The 22,153-nt window shown below is 50.6% G+C and overlaps 1 protein-coding gene across 5 annotated transcripts in view; it reads right to left on the minus strand.

Moving 5' to 3' along the window:
* LOC116545586 (whirlin) overlaps window positions 1-22,153 on the minus strand; it is a 104,926-nt gene that overhangs the window by 14,137 nt on the left and 68,636 nt on the right. For 2 of the 5 annotated variants that reach the window (XM_032272122.1, XM_032272121.1), the window contains exons 4-8: window positions 10,240-10,442; window positions 9,040-9,076; window positions 8,384-8,596; window positions 7,362-7,571; window positions 4,067-4,099 (exon numbers count right to left, since the gene is read on the minus strand). In XM_032272122.1, the coding sequence (XP_032128013.1) occupies window positions 4,067-4,099; window positions 7,362-7,571; window positions 8,384-8,596; window positions 9,040-9,076; window positions 10,240-10,442 (696 nt within the window). The remainder of the gene's footprint in view (window positions 1-4,066; window positions 4,100-7,361; window positions 7,572-8,383; window positions 8,597-9,039; window positions 9,077-10,239; window positions 10,443-22,153) is intronic. The other 3 variants (XM_032272124.1, XM_032272123.1, XM_032272125.1) reach the window with 2 other exon arrangements.

Below are 22,153 nucleotides of genomic sequence, written 5' to 3' on the forward strand. Positions count from 1 at the left end.
GAGGGTCCCTGCAGCTGGAGGGGCCTGAGACAGGCCTGAGCTTCTCCCAGCCCACCGTGCTGCAGACGAGGAGGGAGGCGCAGGGGCCATGGAAAGAGGCCAACGTAGCGAGGTGCGGACCGCCATGCCCACTGCCCCCTGGCCGCCTTCTTTTCGAGGGACAAGAGGAGGGAAGAATGACAGTAAGGTCTTAGGGCAGGGATCCTGTCCCCAGCATCCTAGGGCAGGTGCTGGGAGCCTCCTTCCAGGCATATGACAGGGCTGGAGCACAAGATCCCTCAAATCCAGGTGGAAAAAGCCTGAGGTCAAGTCCAGGGGGTATCCCAGCTGCTGCCTCCTGACCTCAATGGCATTTGCCCTGTGAGTACAAGGCTGGCCTTGACCTCTCCAATCCCCCTTTCTCTACAATCCCCTGCAGTCCCTGAGATGGATTGGCTCTGTGTCCCCACCCAAATCTCATGTTGAACTGTAATCCCCAGTGCTGGGGGAGGAACCTGGTGGGAGATGACTGGGTCATGGGGGTGGATTTCCCTTTTACTGTTCCTGTGAATGCGAGTGACTTCTCATGAGATCTGGTTAAGTGTGTAGCACCTCCCCCTTCTCTCTCTTCCACCTCCTCCCGCCATGTAAGAGGTGCCTGCTTCCCCTTCACCTTCCATCATAATTCTAAGTTTCCTGAGGCTTCCCCAGCCATGCTCCCTGTACAGCTGACAGAACTGTGAGTCAATTAAGCCTCTTCATAAATTTCCCAGTCTCCAGTAGTTTCTTATAGCAGTGTGAGAATGGATTAATACAGGGCTCTTTTCCAACCTGTGGAGTAGAAATAGAATGGGCTCCTCCATAGTCCACACCCGCACATCCACTCCTGTTCTCACGGAATCTTCAGAACAACCCACAGACAGCTGGTCTTATCAGTCCACTGCACAGATGCAGAAACGGAGGCCCAGAAGACACAGGTCACCTGCCCAAGGTAACAGAACTACTACTCTGGAGAGCAGAACCTGGCTGGTAGGATTCCAAAGTCTGTGAAATGAAGCTCCTCTGCCACAGCCATGCTGGCACCAGATGAGAAATTCAAGAAATATCAGGCAGGCCTTTCTTCTTTCACTCTGCTCTCCTGGCCAACGTCTTTATGGGGGGAAATGATATTGTGTGAAGGCAGCAAAAAATGCCCAGGGCTGGCTCTCTATTAGACAAATGGAAAATAAACAGTTTGTGAATAGGGGAGAGCTGGATCTGATTTCCTTTGATTGACTGTGTCTGCTTGAGAGAAATGGCTGCAGAGTGAGCCACATTTAACCCGGGATCAATAACCACACAGCGTGATCCGAGGAATTCAGGCTAAATGAAACTGGCTCCATTTGGGGCCAGTGTCTGGGGCATCTCGGTCATCGATAGCCAGCCACGTGATGTCACCTTGCCCATCTGAACACTGTAACGAAGAACATTTTCCTACGAAGCAGGAGGCGAATGTTTAGAAGGCCAAATGGTAGAAGACCATCCTGCAGGTGGCCGGGAAGAGTGTGAATTCCTTTCCGTTTCTGCTCTACACTTCCCGGGCCTCCACTTTGCGCCAGCTCTCCCTGTTTACTGGGGAAGGGAAACCCACGAAGAAGTCAAAGCAAGTGACAGGTGATTCAGCGGAGATAGGAGAAGTACGAGAGCTCTATGCGGGAGGGGATTTTGGCCGTGAGAAAGAAATGTTTGGGTTGTTGTCCACATTTTGGGGTTACGACTCAGCATGACTGCAGCAAAAGCTTACTAAGATGTGGCATTGCAGACCACACAGTGGCACTTGGTGGTGAAGAAAGATGATTATTTCCAGCTCTTTCTCTCTCTGGAGGACTGCTGCAGTCCTTGTTCAAATCCACACAGGAGGGGTGGCAACGCAGAGCTGCCATTCCTTGCTGTGCCTCCCCCAAATATTTTCCAGCACCTCCTGACACAGAGAAGCCTCTCAGAACTGGAGGAGCCATGGGGGTCTGCTGTGGTTGTACAGATGTTGAGACTGAGGCCAAGGGTGAGGGGCTTTCTTGAGAGCACGCTGCCTGGGAGAGACAGAGTGGAGCACAGGTGTGGAGGTCTAGACTCCTAGGTCCCTGTGCGCTCTGCAGGAGGGCTTCCAGGTGGAGGAGGTTTCTGTCCTGTGGCCACACATGCAGGTAACATGGGTGCACATGACTAAGGGACTCCCACGGTCCCCACCGGCAGGAAAGAGGGTACCTCCATCAGGTCTATAAACCACAGCAGCCGCTCCTGAGGAGGAAGGGTGAGCAAAAGGCAGGGTCTCCAATCTCAGCCTGCTGTGTGTCGGGGTGGGGAGAAGAGTGTTCCCAGGAGACAGCAGGGCAGGGGCTGACCTGGCAGCAGGAAGAGCTGGTTCCTGCAAAACCCGTCATCACATCTTTAGCAGCTCAGGCTGCATGACCTGCTCAGGCCCTTCTTGGCCCACAGACCTCTGGGTGTAGCTGGTTCCTAGGAATGAACCAGTTCATCTTGGTACAAACCCACTCATTTCTAGTCTCAATAATCAGGGAGATCCTGTTAAATCTAAGTCAGACCACATCAGTTCCCTGCTGTTACCTGCCAAGGGCTCTTATGTCACTCAAAGTCAAAATCCTCAGCACGTCTGCCCCTGTACTCCCTCTGCTCCAGCCTCATTGGCTACCTGGACTTTGCTCAGACACTCCAGGCACGCTCTTACCACAGGGCCTTTGCACATGCTGCCGGTTCTGTTGGAAATGCTCTTCTACCAGAGGTGGGCATGGCTCTCTCCCTCACCGCCTGCAGGTCTTGACTCAAGGGTCATTCCCTAACCACCCAACCCCTCTCTGATTCCCCATGCTTGTTTTATTTTTCTCCCTAGCACTTGTCATCACTTAGCATACTGTGTATTTCAGTTACCTATATCCTGTGTATTGTCCGTCATTCCTGCTCTCTGCTAAACTCCATCTTGGAAAGGATTTCTTTGGTGTTCACTACTGTGTCCCCAGCATCTCAAACTGTACATAGCACACAGCATGTGCTCAATATTTGTTAACAAAAAGGAAGGAGGAGGAAGAAAAAGGGGAGGAAAGAGGCAGACAGATGACGAGATGATGCTTTACAAGGAGCTGGTGAGATCCTTCACAGAAGAATCACAGCCAGAGGGCGGGGTTAACAGCAGAGCTGAGAGTCGGCAATCCTGGGTTTGAATCCTGGCTCCATCACTCACTAGCTGTGCAACCTTGGGCAAGTTGCTTCTCCTTTCTGAGCTTCGGTTTTCTTCTTTGCAAAATGGGGATCACAGCAGTACTCACAACTCCTAGCTCCTGGGATGGTCGAAGAAGATACTAATGGAAAGCACTACCACAGTGCCATAGACAACACTCAACAAATCTCAGCTACTGTTGTAATTAATAAAGGCCCAGATTGTGGGCTAGGGTCTGTGCTGAGCACTAGGGATAGGGACTCAATGGTAACCACACACGTGATCACTGCCCTCAAACAGTCAGCAGTCACAGTGGGTAACTGGGAGACATGTACAGGTTATTATAATGGGACATGAGGCAAAAGCTGTGGCCAAAGGAAGCCCCAGGGGACAGGAGGAGCCATGGCCAGAAAGTCACCCCCCTTGGGAGGATCAGGGAAGCTTCCTGGAAGAGGTGGCTTCTGAGATGAGTGCTGAAGCACACATAGGAGACAGGTCATATGAAGTGGGGAGGAGAACATGCCAGACAGACAGTATATGGCATAACGCAAAGGCCAAGGAATTGGCCACATCACGGCACAGGAATTATCATCCTTGTTTTACAGATCCTAAAACTGAGCTCAGAGAGGTGAAACCACTTCCTGAGGTCTCACAGCAAGAAAGTGGCAGAGCTGGGATTTGAATGGAGGGGACTGTCACCCCAGGGCCCAGGAAACTTGATGAACTGGTGACCTGGAAAGACAGCACCATAGAGAACCCCTAGTCCCCACCAGGGCTGGGTGCAGATGTCAGGGGGTGGCAGCAAAGGCCACAGCTCCCTACCGCAGCACCTGGCTAAGGGATGCCCACAGTCCCCACCGGCAGGAAGGACGGTACCTCCATCAGGTCTATAAGCCACAGCAGCCGCTCCTGGGGAGGAAGGATGAGCAAAAGGCAAAAAGAAAACATACATCAAATAAATATTAGGGAATGGGTGGGTGCAGCAACAACCTCTTCCCCAAATGTGCACACAACACACACGCGCACGCGCGCGCGCGCGCACACACACACACACACACACACACACACACGCAAAATCAGCATGTTCTCCAAACCCCTTTTCCATTTACCTTGAATGCTCTGGGCAGGAATACAGGAGAGATGGGAAGGAAAGACCCCACCGCTATGAGCAGCACCCCTTCATTCTGCCTCTTCCTTGAAGCAAACAGGGGAGTCCCCACTGCTCTGAGAAAATGACATTTGTCCCTGGTACGGGGCCCTCAGGAGACAGTCATTCACTTTGGGTCGGGGCTGGGATCCCTACTTTCAGATAGAAAAGTAAGCTCAGAGAAGGGAAGTGAATTGTCTGAGGTCACATCTGCTAATGAAAGGCAGGGCTTCAGGGAGGGCCCTGTTTGGAAAAGGGCTGGATTTCAGGAAGGCCCAAGCCCTGTGATGTCAGAGAAGCTGCGACTGTGAGAGGGAGCTCTGGGCTGTGCCTGCGGAGGGTACCCGGGTCAGATGAAGGTCGGAGGGGCAGTGGCAGTCCCTCAGCCTAGCTCTTTCCAGAGCCTCCACAGTCCACAAGACCCTGGGTACAATCTCCAGGTAGTTTTCCCCAGCCAGGGGGGGCTGGGTCCGAAAGAACAGAGGCTTCGCCTGCCCTCAGGGTGTGGCCGGCATTTCTGAGATGTTGGTACTAGTAGGTCACTCACCCTGGGGCCACAGGCATCCTCTCATTTAATCCTCTAACAAGCTGGGGAAGCAGGATCACTGCCCCTTTGCAAAAGAGGAAACCGAGGCACAGCGAGCTCAAGTGCCCTTTCTACGCTGCCTTTCCGGCTTGCACAATTTTCTCTTAGCATCACCTCCAGTCTAGGTGAGTCCTAATCGTGACATGCATGTGTCACCTAGTGCCCACGGACTTTCACAGCAACAAATTCTGAGTCCTTCCCACCTCAGAAACTTGGGGAGAAACTTCAGGACCACCCTTTTCATCTGTCCCTGAGAAACTCCCTGTATAAAACCGTCCTATGGCCTTTCTGAGGTCTGCCTTCCACAGGGTGCCCCAATTTGCAGTGAGAGCCTCTCTGGCAGGGCAGGGTCAACTTCCATAGCTGGGATCTGGACTGGCTGGCTCCAGACCGTGCTTCTCAGGTAAGAGAGAGCCTCCTGGGCTGGGATAAGGTCGCTGTGGGCAAGTGCCGAGCTGGGGACTCCTGACCCCTGCCGAGAGCCCTTGCCAGGCAAGACAGTCACCAGACTCCTGGCATGCCAGCCGGATTTGCCCTCAGGGATTCGGGCTGCTATAGACAGAGCCAGCAAGGACCCTAGGCCATTTTATCCATGAGGAAACTGAAGACCAGAGAGGCCGGGGCTCAAACCTAGATCTCCTGCCTCGCAGACCAGAACACATCACGCCACTCACTGGGTATTTCATCTCTGATTCCAAAGGGACCAGCACAGAAGCACAGTCTGTAATTTCCCAGGTCTTAGAGCAGTGGCTCACGGCCACTGAGGCCTCGTGTGAACGTTATCCAGGCCAATCTCAGCGGAGCCCATCTTAGAGAGAAATGCTCATCAGGCCAAGGACCTGTACCCTTAAACCAGATCCTCGCCTGAATGCCATATCAAAGTACGTGCTCAGAGCCTGGGGTGAGGGACAGCCTCCTCCCTGCCCCAGAAGTGATCTGCTTGTCCCAGAACATGAAACTGCCTCTGCTGCAGCCACGTCCAGCCCTAGAGCAATGCAGGGCAATTTGTGGGGACATCCCAGGAAGGGGATGAGCACTCTCGGAAATGATGACAAGTCAGGACTGGAGGGATGGGGTAAAAGAGTGTAAAGGAATCACCCTAGAACCCCAGAACTAAGGAAAAGCCACACTAGGAGCTAGAGTTTGCTCAAGAGAGAGGTGCATGCTCCCGGGCCACTTCGGAGCTGTAAGCTCATCATGCATTAGCCACCTGTGTCTGCAACCACGGCTGTCAGTGTACCCTCTGAGCTCCTGTTCTCCCATTAAACAGGAACAGTAACGCTGTCCCTGCCTCCAGTCTGAGATTCCTCCAGAAAGAGCTCTCATTTCAGCATCTAGGAGCAACTATGTGCTTAAGAAACATTACTCTCCCCCTCCCTTTCCATAGAAGAGTGGTGATGAATGACCCAAAGGTGGGAAACAAGGGCACGGAGGAGAGTGTGGGGCCAGGCCAGCTCTCCTGACCTCCAGCCCTGACCCTTCCACTGCATGGACCTTAATGACCAGCTGTTACCAAAGACAGACAACAAGGCATGTCCTCCTGCCCCTTCCTTGCAAAGGCCTTCTGGGATTTATTTGAATCCAAGCATCCAGGGGGCAGAACCATACCCTGAGATGGCCAGATGCTTCGCTGGGGGACTGGTGAGTCTGCAAGAAAGTCAAGCTGGGGCTGGGTGTGGTGACTTACACCCGTAAGCCCAGCATTTCGGGAGGCCGAGGTGGGTGGATCACCTGACGTCAGGATTTCGAGGCCAGCCTTGCCAACGTGGCAAAACCCCAACTCTACCAAAAAAATACAAAAATTAGCTGGTCGTGGTGGAGGACACCTATAATCCCAGCTAATCGAGAGGGTGGGGCGGGGGAGTTGCTTGAACTAGGGAGGTGGAGGTTGCAGTGGGCAGAGATCACGCCACCACACTCCAGCCTGGGTGACAGAGCATGACACCATATCGAGGGAAAAAAAAAAAAGGTCAAGCTGGGCTTGGGCTCCAGAGACAAAAGGGTGGCCTCTTGGGGAAAATAAAAATCACAGTCCAAGTCACCGGACCCACTACCATCTACTGAGTGCCCAGCGGGAATGGGCACCATGCCAGAGGCGTCCCAAGGATTCTAATGATCTTTTCCTATTTGCCTGATTACCTACTTTTTTTAACCTTTCTCCCCCAGCTTCCCAGGATAACCTTTCTCCCCCAGCTTCCCAGGAGGCAAGGCCACATCTTTCCTATTCACCTGTTATCCCCTAGAGCCCATGCCTGGCATGCAGTAGACACTCAACAACTACTGGGTTTTGACAGATGAACAGACTGAGGCTCAGAGGGGCAAGGCACACAGCTGGTACATGGTGGTGCTGGGATTCAAACTCAGGCTGGTCTCACTCCAAAGCCAGCATCTTAACTCTGCCCTGGCTACTAAGCCAGGACAAGGCAGGGGAGGCTCACCCTGGCTGAGCTGACGGTGGTGGAGGTGCCATGGCTGCCTGTGGATGAACCTGTGTCACTGTAGGAGACCATGGAGTAGGTGTCCCCAGCCCCGGGGCCTGCAGGCTGCCGCGCCTTCATGGACTCAATCTCACGCCTCAGCACCAGGTGGTCGAAGCGTTCTAGGTCTTGCGGGGAAATGGTGCCTCTCACCTCAGAGAGGAGTGAGAACTGGAGGTGGGGACAAAAGGGGCACTCAGCAGGGAGCGCTACCAGACTGTGGAACAGGTCCCCGTTACCCCCAAATGACTGGCATGCAAACTTGACCCTGCCTCCCCTCCTTAACTCTCTTTGGCTCCCCAGTGCTCTCAAGAGAAAGGCCAAACACCTTTGCCTGGACACCAGGCCCAGCATTATCTGACTCCTGCTTCCCTGTTGCCTCCTCGGCATGCACATGTGGCTGTGACTCCCTGAACACACTGCAACATTTCACACCATGAAGCCTCTGGCTGGCTGTCCCTTCCACCCGGAATACCTTTTCTAATACTCATCTCCAAATCCTATTTCCTCTGTTACATCTTCCGAAACATAACCCCTCCCAATGGATTTCACCACTTCTTCCTTTGTGCAGTTTCTGGACCTCAAACAGCTTGGCCCAGAGCTCTCCAAGCTGGTGGCATGGCACAGTCACCTGGAGGGCTTGTGAAGATGACTGACGGCTGGCTCCCATCCCCAGATATGAGTAAACCAGACAGGGATGGGGCTGGAGCATTGCTTTTAAGAGTAATCCAGGTGATTCTAAATGTGCACTCAGAGCTGGAAGCCACTGCGATAGGGCCCCAATCACAGGGTGCTTTAAATGTCTGTTTCTCCCAGGAGTCTGCAAGCTTCCTGGGGGGCGGGAGGCTGTTTTGGTCCCAGGTCTCTGCCCAGGGTTCAGTTCAGGCCTGACCCCTTGTAAGTTCTCAGCAAAGGAGTGGGGGAGGGCAGGATGCAGAGCCCTGGAAACACTGAAGCCAGACCGGAGGCGGGGCGCACATCACCTTGGCGTGGGTGTTGAGCAGCTCGAACAGGGCCATGACGAGGGCCTCCACGGAGACGCTGCCGCCGCGGTACTCATCCAGGTAGTAGGCCATGGTGGCACGCTCCTGCTCGTTCAGCAGGTGCCGAGCCTGCTCCTCCAGCAGCACACGTGTCTGGTTCCCCAGGCTGCTCAGGGTCACCTGGGAGCCGGCTGGGCCCTTGTAAAATCCTGGCTGCAAGACAGAAAGACAGAAGCCCAGGAATTCTGCGCTGCTCTGGAGCCAAATGGCCAGGCCACGCCCCCTCGCACCTCCCACCCCGTCTAAGTGTGGCGTCTCATCTGTTACTCTCACTCACAACCCCCAGCACCTTGCCCTGATGGTACTGGGTATCTTTCTTAATTAGAATTTGTTTTTATGCCTCCTTCACTGAGTATAACCTGCATGAGGGCAGGGACCTGGTCTGTTTTATTCACTGCCATTAACCCTGGTGCCAGGGTTGGTGCCTGGAACCTAGCAGGCAGTCACAGACAAGGGGGACAGGGGTGGCCAGACAGGGGGCTGCCCAACTGGAATTGGGTCGTGTAAGTCACTCGGCACCATCTGGTTGGCCAGAGCTCCTCACTCAGGCAGCTGTGAGGAAGCGGAGGACACTCCTTAGACAGAGGACACCCTACCTTGTTTATTCCTTCTGCTGTGAAATCGCCAGGAAACCTGTGGGGAAAGACACATGTCTCCAGTTGTGATCTGAGCAGATCAAATGGGTGTAGGCAAGGGAAAGGGTGACGGGGGGCAGGAAGGGCACAGCTTTGAGAGAAGCATGCATCATGGCCTCCACTCACTGCCTGCTCTGTCTGGGGAATACTCAGGGGGAAATGAAACTCCGGACAGACTGGTAGCTTCCAGCCTCCCAATCAGCAATGTAGGCGGCACCTCCAAAACCACCCAAGGTGGGCTCCTGAGTCGTTGCCAACCCCACAGGACCAGGCAGGTGACACAAGGAGTGGAGGGAAGAAATGGTGATTGACAGGCAACCTCAGGGTCAGGCCAACCTTCCAGGAGCTTAGGGGCGGGTGAACTGTAGATCCCAGATGCAATGCGCAGGTGCGGCTCAGCTCCAGCCCACGTGGGCTCAGGCTGCCAGACTTCCTGATTTTTAAGAGGCATCCAAAAATCCAGTTTTTTATAGAAAACCTGGTGTCTTTTTAAATGTCGGCAAGTAACTTTAAAAATGTGTAATACTGTGCAGGTGAAAGGAAGGGAGCAGGGAGAGAGACACAGAGAGAGGGAGAGAGAGAGGGAGAGAGAGAGGTCCTCTGAGCTATATCTGGCCAGGGGCCACTGGGCTGAGACTTCTCATGAAGATCAAAAGTTGACACATTACATTATTAGCAACTATGTAGCCACCTGGCAACTGGATCTCATTTTATGACTTTAAGACCCTCTCACTCAAATTCCTTCATGGGATCCAGCCTGGTGGCCCCTGGCCAAATACACCTCAGAGGCTCTATCGCTTTCTCTCTCCCTTCCTCCCCCTCTTTCACCTGCACAGATCTGGGATGGGAGCAGGGTCATGGTTCCCGCTTTTTAGATGAAGCAACTAAGGTCTGAAGAATGAGTTAAGTAATTTGTCTGGAAGCAAATACAGAATGAGACAGCTGGATGGTGTACGTCAGCTTTCCACGGGGAAACTGAGGCCAAGAGAGGAGGCCATGACCTGGGATGTGCCCCAGGTCATGCCCTGCCAATGGAGGTGTCCTGATGTGTGGACTGCAGGCTGACAGGAGAGCCAGGGTGGTGGAGGGATGGGAGAGCTATCACTGGCATTTGGAAATGGCCCTGGGGTCTGGAGATCAGAGTGAGCAGAGCGGCCAGACCCTGCCGAGTTCGCCGCGGTCTCCCCTATCCGGGAACTGGCGATCCACTTGGTCTCGTCCACAGTGGTGCGGGCGTGGGGCAGCCTCCCGACGTCCTTCACCGTCAGGATGAGGTGCCGAGATGACTTCAGCAGCCTGACTGCCTCGTCGTGTAGGATGTTGAGAAAGCTCCACCCATTCACTTCCAGAATCTGGTCCCCAACCTGCCAAGACCACCACACAACACAGTCACCTAGGCTGTTTGCAGGAGTCACAGTAGGGGCTTCATAGCCCTGATCCCAATTCTCCTCTGGGCCAGCCTGCCAAGGAGGCCATCCAGGATCAGAGAGGATACGTGGATGCCTGAGGGTCACACAGCAAGTCAACAGCAGAGGCGGCTTTCCGATCCTGACCCAGAGTCCATGCTCTTCTCATCAAAAGGGGGCATGTTCCCATGACCCAGCAATGGCTTTGAGGGATGGGTCTACAATGACATTCCCAAGGGCCCCCTTATCTCAAACGACAGTTAGCTCAGGGCTAAGGCGGGGGTGAAACTGGGGTAGGATGAGGCAAGCCATGAAGGCGGACATCCGTAACTTTCCTCCTACACTTCTACACTGTTGCGATTTGTACCTCGAGCATGCATTCTTATATTAAAGTATAAACAACACTTTAATTTACTAAAAGAAACAGCAATAAATGAGAAAACCAGCCTCCCGTTAAAGCAGTACATATGGCTTAGATTTTTACAAGCAGGCAGCTTTATTTTGTAATTAAAAAAAAATGTTTTTGGCAAGTGCAGTGGCTCATGGCTATAATCCTAAAGCTTTGGAAGAATGAGGTGGGAGGACCACTGGAGCTCCATAGCTGCAGACAAGCCTGGGCAATACAGTGAGTCCCCATTTCTAAAAAAAGTAATTATAGGCTGGGCGCAGTGGCTCACACCTGTCATCCCAGCACTTTGGGAAGCTGAGGCGGGTGGATCACGAGGTCAAGAGATCGAGACCATCCTGGCCAAAATGGTGAAACCCTGTCTCTACTAAAAATATAAAAATTAGCTGGGCTTGGTGGCACATGCCTTTAGTCCCAGCTACTCAGGAGGCTGAGGCAGGAGAACTGCTTGAACCCTAGAGGAAGAGGTTGCAGTGAGCCACTGCTCTTCAGCCTGGCGACAGAGCGAGGCTTTGTCTCAAGAAAAAAGAGAAATAATAATAATAAAATGAGTTGGGCATGATGCTGTGTGCCTGTAGTCCTTAGCTACTCGGGAATCTCAGGTGGGAGGATTGCTTGAGCCCAGGAATTCGAGACTGCTGTGAACTGTGATTGTACCACCATACTCCAGCTGGGGCAACTGAGCAAGATCCTGTCTCTTAAAAAATACTTTTAATGAAGCAATTTAAAAATGAGGAAAAATAAAACTAGGCTTCCAATAAAAACAAATAAGTGACAAAAATGGAAGCAGCTAAAAGGGAAGGTGCTGCAGGGTATGATGGGGCATAGCTTTAAACTCGGGTTCCTTTCAAAAATGGGCAACTGAGGCCCAAGGATAGGAAAGGGCTGCTCAGGGCCACATGCCACTGAGGCCTCGAAGGGCAGCTTCACAACGCTGCTTATTCTTGGCTGGTTTTTCTTCTCCCCAGTTTCCCAGCCTGCTGACAGCACATGATCAACTCCCGTAGTTTACCCAGCAATTTTCAAAGCAAGACTTGGAAAAGATGAGACACATGGGAGCCTGGGAGAAAAAATGTGATGACAAGGCTGAGAACCAAAACCCTGCTCCCGGGCTTCCTGCCTTTTCTCGAATGCCTCACCCCAGTTGGGAGTTTCCAGTCCAGAAAGTGGTTACAAAGGCAGACACTACCTCTCCCCTCTGCACCGGCTTTGACGTGCTCAGGAGAGGGGCTTGCTGCCTGTGCCTCCATGACCCCAGCAGAGCGGGGTCTGGGCTGCATTTCAAGCATTCACCACCATTTACTGCACGCCTACTGTGCGCTAGGATGCTGCACTGAGCAGGACAACCTGCTCCTGCTCCACTTAGCTCACGGTTGAGGGTGATCTCAGTTTTGTGTGATAACTGGGTTTCCCCATCAGCCTATCCACACTGTATCCTCAAGGCCTAGCACACAGGAGACATTCAATTAAAAAATCATTAGATGAGGCCAGGCATAGTGGGCTCACGCCTATAACCCTAGCACTTTGGGAGGCTGAGGTGGGCGGATCACTTAAAGTCAGGAGTTCGAGACCAGCCTGTCCCAACATGGCAAAACTCCATCTCTACTAAAAGTACAGAAATTAGCTGGGTGTGGAGGCATGCTGTAGTCCCAGCTACTCGGGAGGCTGAGGCAGGAGAATTGCTTGCATCTGGGAGGCAGAGATTGCATTAAGCTGAGATCGCATCACTGCACTCCAGCCTGGCTGGGTGACAGAGCAACAACAAAATCATCAGATAAATAAAAAGACACACATTCCCATCCATCCCAACTCCAGAACCATCTCTGCTGCAGCTCAGAGATGCACATCACACCAGCCTTCTTTGTCCCTTTACATGTTTTTCTCCTTAGTATCACCAACATCCTACACAGTAGGTATCATTGCTCTCCATTTCACTAGAGAGGAAACAGGCTAAGAGAGGTAAAGCACATAGTGTATGGTCACAGAGCTAGTGTAAAGGAGTGCTGGTTTGCACACCCAGGTCAGGCCAGCCCCAAGGCCCCTCTGCTTTCTATTAGTAGGCTTCTGTCAGGAGCTCTGTTTGGGAATCACGTGATAGTACTTCAAATCCAGCGCGTCCAAAGCTACTGTCCTGCCTTATTTTCCCTGATCCTGCCTGCAGCAGCCAGATCTGAAAACCTCACCCTATCATAAACTCTGCCTTCACCCTTCTGAGTAGATCCTTCAGCAAATCCCATCCTCCACCCCCACTGGCCCCCTGACCTGGGTCCCTACCTGCCTCCTCCCACGTTCCCAAGCCAGCAACCTCCTCACCGTACATTTACATCTAAACTGGCCACAGACATAGTACCGGATTAATTTCTTTTTTTTTTTCTTGGAGGCTGAGTCTCCCTCTGTTGCCCAGGCTAGAGTGCAGTGGCGTGATCTCTGCTCACTGCAACCTCCGCCTCCTGGGTTCAAGAATTCTCATGCCTCAGCTTCCTGAGTAGCTGGGACTACAGGCGCGCACCACTATGCCCAGCTAACTTTTTCTATTTTAGTAGGCATAGTAGGTTTTGCCAAGTTGCCCAGATTGGTCTCAAACTCCTTAGCTCAGGTGATCCACCCTCCCTGGCCTCCCAAAGAGCTGGGATTACAGACATAAGCCACCGTGCCTGGCTAGTGTCAGATTAATTTCATCAACTTTTTGCTTTGCTGACATCTCTCTCTGCTTAACCACCTCCTGTGACCCCTCGTAACCCAGGAGGAAGCAAAGCACTAAGGCTAAGGGTTTCAAAGACGATCAGACGCAGGTTCCAATCATTCCCTCTGCCACTTCCACGCCACGTGACCCCACAAAACCTCACTTTCATTGGGAGTAAAAAGGGAGTCCTAGCCTAGGATTGTCATTCTCCAAGTATCTATAGTCAACAGCATCTCAATGCCACATGCTTTCACCCTGCCCCCAGCAGTAACTGCAATTCTCTTTCTCCCTTTCTATGTCTCTGAGCTCCCTGGTTGAGAAGCGCGGGCCCCTGGGAACTTAGGCAGCCCCAGCTGGTCTCCCTATAAAGAGCTTGAGATGAGACCCAATACCTGGCTCAGGGCTTGGAACCAGCAAGCCCTCCATCAGTGCTTATGCATGCAGGTGTGGATACTGAGCATCCCTATCTCGTCTCTGCAGCGCCCTCTCTCTCCCAGCTGGCTTTCTCTGATGCAGCTCTCCCAGGCACTCAGGCCTTACTGAGAGCGGAGGAGAAACTCATCCCTGCTGGGCTCACTGGCGCACAAACCCCTAAACCGCCTCCCCGTGTGGCAGCTCCACCTCTCATCTCTGCCGGGCAGGAGTCTTCTCCGCTTCCCCCCGCTGCTCTGCGCTGGAGCTGCCTGCACTCTTCATTGCTGAAGTGCCTTGTTTCCTTAAGTATCACCGTCAATAGCTTTCGCTGTTGTCACGCTAAGGGAATCAATTTTAATCTTCCCTTTAACGCACTTTATTTCATCCATGCAGTTTAATTAAAGGAACTGGCATCCAAGAGACCAGCTATGTAAGGGCATCCTTCTGTGTGCAGGCCTCTCCCTACGGGGCCAGGCCAGCGGGGCAGCGAGGGGAGGGAACAACTCAATTCCATGGGCATTGACCCGGCCTTCTATGAGGCTGGGGGAAGACTGACAGATAAAATATAGGATGCCCAGTTAAACTTGAATTTCAGATAAATGAATGCTTTAAAAATATATGTATGTCCCAAATATTGCATAGGGCACACATATACTAAAAAATGTATTCATCGTTTATCTGCACTCAAATTTAAATGGGCATCCTGTATTTTTATTACTGAAAATCCAGCCACCCTGGGGTGGAGGTGTCAGTCACCTCAAAAGCTAGTGACTCTTATGGGGGCTGATTTAGTGTTGTAGCTTCCAAACTTAGGTCACTTCCCTCACCCTGAGCCTGGTGCCTGGCACTGACGCAGCCTGAGTCCGGGAATTACCCAGCATCCCACTTACTTCAGCCTCATCCTAGGCGTTAATATCTGTGAAATCCCAGGTTGGCTGTGCTAGTCACACTGTCCTCATGCCTGTTAAGTAAATATATCCCTACCAGATTTGAAAAGACGGCGTGGATTCCTGTGCAGTCCGACTGGGGAACGGCTGTGAAATGCGAGTCACGCTTGGGAAACCCTGACTTACTAGGGGCACGTGAGCCCATCTTCCCAATCTCTTTTCAATCCTCTCCTGTCTCTTCTTCCTCCAGGGCCTGTGTTCAAGCCAAAGTGCTAGGCAGGATTGGCTTCAGCGTCTCCACCGGGCCTCCGCAGCATCCGAGTTGGTTCTGAGTGACTCCCATTTTTCCGTGTCCAGCTCTCTTCCCTTCCCTCTACTTGCTGGAAAGCTTCCCCAGGTCTAGGAGCCCTGTCAGAGCAGTTGTCTACACGCTCACTGTGATTTAGAGTCCGCAAATCACTTTCAACCAAGTCTGGCGTCTCCCCTGCTGCTAGCGTCCTAATGTCACCCCGTGTGGCCAGTGGAGTGTGGAGTCCCATCCCTATACTGCAGCCTCTAGTTTTAAAGCCAGGCAACCATGACATAGTAGCTGCGTGGCCCTGCATGCACCGCTCTCAAGTGCAATCTGAGCCTCAGTTTTCTCATCTGTAAGATGGGCATGATACTACCAACAGTTCCCAGGTAGCTGTGAGAATCCAATGGGACCACCCTGCATAGAGCCTGAGACACGTGAGGCTTTCCATAGCTTCTCATGCGCTTCTCTTCCAAACGGAGGACATAGGTTCAGAGATGCCGAGCGAGTTGCTCAAGGTCACTGGCCGTACAGGAAGTAAACAAATGAAGGAGCCTTTGAGCCCACGCTTCTCATCTCCCTATCACCCTATGCGCCCTTCATCTCAGCACAGCACTGGCATGTGGGAGATGCTTAGTAAGTGATGAACGGATGGGGGGACCTGGCCTTCCTGCTCTCTTAGTCTCACTTCTGCTTGCTTCCCCCTTCCCTTCGGTTTGTGTGATGTGAATTTGGAGGCAACATGTTTAAAGGTCTTACTTTTACTCTTTCTCAAAGAAAACTAAGAGCTCGGCTGGGCGCGGTGGCTCACACCTGTAATCCCAGCACTTTGGGAGGCTGAGGTGGGCAGATCACGAGGTCAAGAGATCGAGACCATCCTGGCCAAAATGGTGAAACCCCATCTCTACTAAAAATACGAAAATTAGCTCGGTGTGGTGGTGTATGCCTGTAGTCCCTGCTACTTGGAAGGCTGAGGCAGAAGAATTGCTTGAACCTGGGAGGCGGAGGCTGCAGTGAGCCAGATTGCACCACTGCACTCTAGCCTGGTGACAGAGTAAGACTCTGTCTCAAAAAAAAAAAAAAAAAAAAAAAAATGTGTAAGAAAACTAAGGGCTCTGTTTGTTTGTTCATTGCAATGTGGCTTTTTCCTATCCACCGAAGCCAATTCAGAGTTAGATGGTACAGGAAAAGAAAGCAGAAAATAGAGGCAATGATGCTGTGTCCATCAGGCCCTTCCAAGGAGTCTCTTACAGATGCAGAGACTGAGGTCCAGAAAGGACAGGGATGTGTCTCGGGCCACAAAGCGAGGCCATGGCAAAGCCCAGACCCCGCAGCTAAGTGTGGAAACACTCACATTCCTCCACCTGGGCTCCCTGGGACGGGACGTGCTGGAGATAGGATGGACAGGTGCCAAGTGTGATCGAGTGTCTAATATTGCTCAGCTTGCTTGCACGGCACTGATGGGGAGGACGTGGAAGGATAAACGAATAAAAGCAGCTTTATTTTATTTGTCACCCTAGGCATTCCATTTGTCACCACTGATGGAGGACTGGAGGGTGGGCCACAGAATGCCCTTCATTTTAAGCCAGAGGAAAGACTCCTCCATCATCCACAGCCCACTGAGTGACTGGCTCTTGTTCAGATGCTCTGAGAAGAACACGGCAGGGCTTCGATAAGGACAGGATACTGATTTCCCTGAAATTGGCCAACTACCAGGAAACAGGGAACTCACTTCCCTTAGGTCTGGGCAGGCACAGGAGCCCCAGGAGGAGAGGAGGCCCTTGGAACAGCAGAAACACTCAGTGGACCTCACTTGGTTAACAGCCCCTTCTTACTCTCTAAAAGACCTGAGGAAAATCATTTTATTGTTCTGAACCTTCCTTCCCAAAATGGGAACAAGACCACCAACAGCTAGTTTGTTGTGCAAGGTATACCAGTGGCCATCTTATGTGTGTTTCTGAGCACAGGCCCAGGAGTCTCTAAGTCCATACTCTGCCACTTACTTGCTGTGTGACCTTGGGTAATTGACTTTACTTCTCTGTGCCTCCTCAGTTATCTCCTCTGGAAAATGGAGATAATATCAGTACCTGGCTCATACATGAGTTAATACATTCCCCAGTGTATCCCCAGCACTTAAAACAGGGTGTGGCACCTAGTAGGTTCTCAACAAATATTTACTGAATGAACATGTATAAAACACATAAACGAGTAGCTAATATACAGTAAGTGCTCAATAAATGCACTTTGGAAAGCCATGGTTATCCCTGAAGTCACCCCTTGATCACTCACCAACCAAATCTAGCAATTCTACCTCCAGGACGTCTCTCAGTGCCACCCCCTACCTTTCCACCTACCTCCCCCAGGGCCCTGCCTCTGGTTTTCGCTGCCTCTGGCTTCCATGATCACACCCATGAAGTTCATACTGTTATCCCTGTTTCACAGATGTGGAAGCTGAGGACAGGAAGTGGAGTCGTAACAGCTGGGATTTGGCCTTCATTCTACCAGCCAGCAAAGTCCCTGCATGAATCGATACCACCCTCTCCTTTAAGAAAAGCCAGCCTGCCCTTCCTCCGCTTCTTACCCCTCCCAGCCCTGGGCTTTATGCCATGCACTCAGTAGGTGCTGTATTCATGCCCGATGAAGGGAACTAGCAGGAAGAACCTGTGGCGGTATGGCAGTAGCTTCAAGCTCCCTTGCCAGAAGTTGTTAGGAGAGAAGCCTGCCAACAACCCGATCCCGGGCTGAGCTGGGAGATGGGAATCCATCCTCTCTGGCCGCATGCACCTGCACCAGCCACACTGGGAAGGGACGGAAAGAAGCCCATTTCAGAGTTGCCTTCAGCACCATCCCAAGCCTGTATTAAAATGGATCTTGTGGCTTCAAGGGAGGACCCTGTTGATTGCACCATTATCACGAGAAAAATTCAAATTCTATTAAGGAGTTTTATTGCAATTATGAATCTTTAATAGTTTTCCATGTCAGGTATAAAACTTTAATGGGCTGTTTTTTTTCTTTCATTACAAGTGAACAATGCAGTTTTAATGAGACAACATTAGCTTTTCCCAACAGTTCAGAAGTCAGTAAACCTTGTCCATGTTTTGAAAAAGAAAAAGATCTAGGGAATTGCTTAGAAGGTTCTTGGAGTAAGCTCAGGGTATGGGCTGGGTCTGGGGGAGCTCTCCACCCAACCCTCTCTGGTTTAGAGCTCTCACGAGGCAGGAAGCCTAACCAGAAACGCTGTGAGTGGGCCCGGCAAGGCTAACACACTGACTCCCAGTGTGGCCCATGCTTCCTTCCCGTTCCCTCTTCCGACATTGGCAGGTCCGTTGTCAGCACGTGCTTCTCTATGCACAACACAGGCAGCCCTTGGTGAAGGCCTGCTCTAACCCAGCCATCAACCAAAACAGGACAGAATGGGGAAAGAACTTGCCCAAGGTCATACTCTGAGTCAAGGTCAGAGCTAGGCCTGAGAGGCCAGACCTGAGTTCTTCCCACAGGAAATTCTGGCTTCCAAAGTAAACTTAGAGAAATCACAGGGGCCAAGCACAGAAAGAATAACAACTACCAACCCCCAAGAGACTCATGTAGGCCAGCTACCTTGTATAGTTTAGCTCTGAACTTAATAGGCACCACCTGAGGCATGGAAGGTTCCGAGTTTCGTAGATGACAGCAGTGAGGCTCAGAGAGGTGAAGTGACTTGCCCAAGGACACCCAGCAAGCAAGCAGCAGAGCAGGATCTGAAGCCAAACCAATCACTATTCTGAGACCCAGACTTGCAATAATGGAAATGTTCCATAACTAGGTTATCCAAGAGATTAGCAACTATTATTTAAGTTTTAATTATAATAAGACTAAAAATTCACTCCCCCAGTCAAACAAGTTCCACTTCAATAACCACATGTGACTAATGTTCACCATCCCAAACAGGCCTACACACAGCCCCAGATCAAACCCCTGACCTCCTATTCCTCCCTCCAAGCCTGGTTCTTCTCCAGGGCTCCTCATCTCATTGCTCAGTCCTAAAATTCCAAACCCACTGGCTCCATCATCAAGCCCAGTGGATTCTACCTTCGCTTCCAAAAGGACCCTCCATCTTCACTCACTCCACTCGGATTCCGCCCGTCTCGTATCTCACCTGGATCATTACCACGGCCTCTTACGTGGCCTCCCTGCCGCCACCCTTACCACCCTGCCCAATACTTTCCTTATGTAGAAGATAGATTCGTTTAAACTGCAAACCTGATCTTGTCACACCCTCCTTTAAAATCCCCCGGTAGCTTCCAAGCTCCTCTACCTAGCCTGAGAGGGGCCTTAGCTTCCCAAACCATCTCACACCTCCCTCCCCCACCGGTTTTTTTCCAATCCAACCATACCTGCCATCTCTCAGTTCGCTCGACAGATGGAGCCCTTTCCCCACGCTGGACCTTGGCGCACACTGTTCCTCTGTCCAAAACGTATTTCCCTTCATTCCTCACCTGGATAACGCCTACTGAATGTTCAGGTCTTGGCTCAAATGACACCTCCTCCAAGAAGCCTTCTCCAGCTCCAAGGCAGATATCACTAAGCCCCCTCGCCCAGGGCACCCTGCAGCACTCCCCACGTTCGACATGGTACTAGACTACAGGCATAGAGTTCAAAGTCAGTGTGCTGCACCCCCCTTGAATGGCACATTGGAAACATCTGACAAATGCCTGACAGAATCCATGAACAAATGAATAAACAATTAAATAAATGGACGAGCAGGCATACAAGCATGCTAGTCCTTGCCCGTTCTGTTCCTGCAGACAGGCTGGAGACATTTTCCATTTATGTAAGGTTGAGTTTGACAAGGTCAGGGCATGTAGGGAGGCTGGGTACATGCAGCCCAGCTCTACAGACTGCAGCAGGAAAGGAGCATTCGGCTTCTACAATCAAAGGGAAGACAAAGAGGTAAAAACGCAAATCACCCACTGATTTTGTTTTGTTTCTGCTGGAATCACATTCTGGGAAATGGTATACATTTAATCCAGCCCCTTATTCTGGAAGAAAGAAAAGTGGGGTGAGAGGAAGAGGAGAAGTGTCACAGGTTCAAGGCTTCCTGGGCAGTTGAGGCAAAGCTGACCCAGAACCCAGTCTTCCACCTGCTTCATGCTGCTCTGCAGACCTGCAAGAATCAAGTTCTCAAGCTCAAGTCCACAGCTTTCATAGACACAAACAGTGACCAGTTGGAAGACAGGATGGAAGGAAGGGGAAACCTCAATTATAACAGCAAGAGAAGAGAAAAAACTACCAAGGAATAAACTTAACAAGAAACGTGCAACACCTATATGAAGAAAATTTCACACACTCCTAAAACACTCAAAATGACTCAACAAATAAAAAATCCCCTTTTCTTGGAAAGGGTTCAGCATCCTCCAGACATCAGCTCTCTCTCAGCTCACTTACATATTTAACATTATCCCAACAAAAACATCAACAAGCTTTCGTTTGACAAGTTAGTAAAAATTCATGGGAAAAAATTAAAATGCACGTAGAAGAACCTTAGATGCATACTGCTAAGGGGAAGAAGCCAGTCTGAAAAGGCCACACACTGCATGATCCCAACTATGTGATATTCTGGAACAGGCAAACTGACAGAGACACAGTAAAGATCGGTGGTTACCTGAGGCTCAGGGAAGGATGAGAAGCAGAGAGCAGAGGACTTTTAGAGGGGTGACACTCTTCTGTATGACACTATCATGTTGGACACATGACATGTATAGATCAAAATCCATTGAACTGTGAACCCTTATATAAAGTATTGACTTAATAAAAATATTATCCACATTGGCTCATCAATTGTAATAAATGTACCCCTTGCACACTAACTATGAGATGTTAATAATAGGGGAAAATATGTTTGGGAAGGGTTGGGGCAGAGGAGGTATAATGGGAACTCTGTAGTTCCTAATTTTTCTGTAAACCTAAAAATAAAAGATTAAAAAATTAAAATAAATAAAAAATAAAAAATTAAAAAATAAAATTTATTTTTTTATTTTAGGGGCAGGTATGGCAGGTATGGTTGGATTGGAAAAAAACCGGTGGGGGAGGGGGGTGTGAGATGGTTTGGGAAGCTAAGGCCCCAATTTATTTTATTTTAGAATCTAAGGCTCTAAAAAATAAATCTGTTGGCCAGGCATGGTGGCTCATGCCTATAATCTCAGCACTTTGGGAGGCTGAGGTGGGAAGATCATCTGAGATCAGGAGTTTGAGACCAGCCCGGCCAACACTGTGAAGCCCAGCCTCTACCAAATACACAAAAATTAGCCAGGCCTGGTGCTGGGTGCCTGTAATCACAGCTACTTAGGAGGCTGAGGCAGGAGAATCACTTAGAACCCGGGAGGCAGAGGTGGCAGTCAGCCGAGACTGTGCCACTGCACTCCAGCCTAGGAGACAGAATGAGACTCTGTCTCTAAACAAACAAACAAACAAACAAGTTAATTTTAAAATATAAAATAATTTTATTAAATAAAAATAAAAAACTTTTTGTTATTTAAGAGTAAAAACAATTGTTTTAAAATCTAAAAGTATAAAATGCAAGAACGGCTATGAAAAATTCTGATACAGAAGAGCCACTAGAGGAGCTACCAGATACTAAGGCCTGCCCTAAATCCTCCGCAATTACAGCAGGGCAGCACTGACTCATGCGTAGACAGACAGACAGTGGGGCAGACTAGAAACAGGCCCAAGGACACACGAAATTTTAGTATATAAAGGTGGCACTACAAATCACTGTGACAAAGATAGACGTTTTAATACGTAGTACTAGGATAAATGAGTAACTATTTGGAAAAAGATAAAATATACCATGCCCTTCATAAAACTAAATGCCAAACAGATCAGAGGTCTAAAGGAAAAATGTATTTAGAAGCATTAAGAGAAAAAAACAGGTAAGTTCATCTATACCCCGGGGATAAGGAAACATCTAACCAGACTCAAATTCAACAAAAGAAAGGATTAATAATTAAA

This window comes from Sapajus apella, unplaced genomic scaffold, assembly GCF_009761245.1.
Source record: "Sapajus apella isolate SASKATOON/1434 unplaced genomic scaffold, GSC_monkey_1.0 scaffold294, whole genome shotgun sequence".
NCBI classification, from domain to species: domain Eukaryota; kingdom Metazoa; phylum Chordata; class Mammalia; order Primates; family Cebidae; genus Sapajus; species Sapajus apella.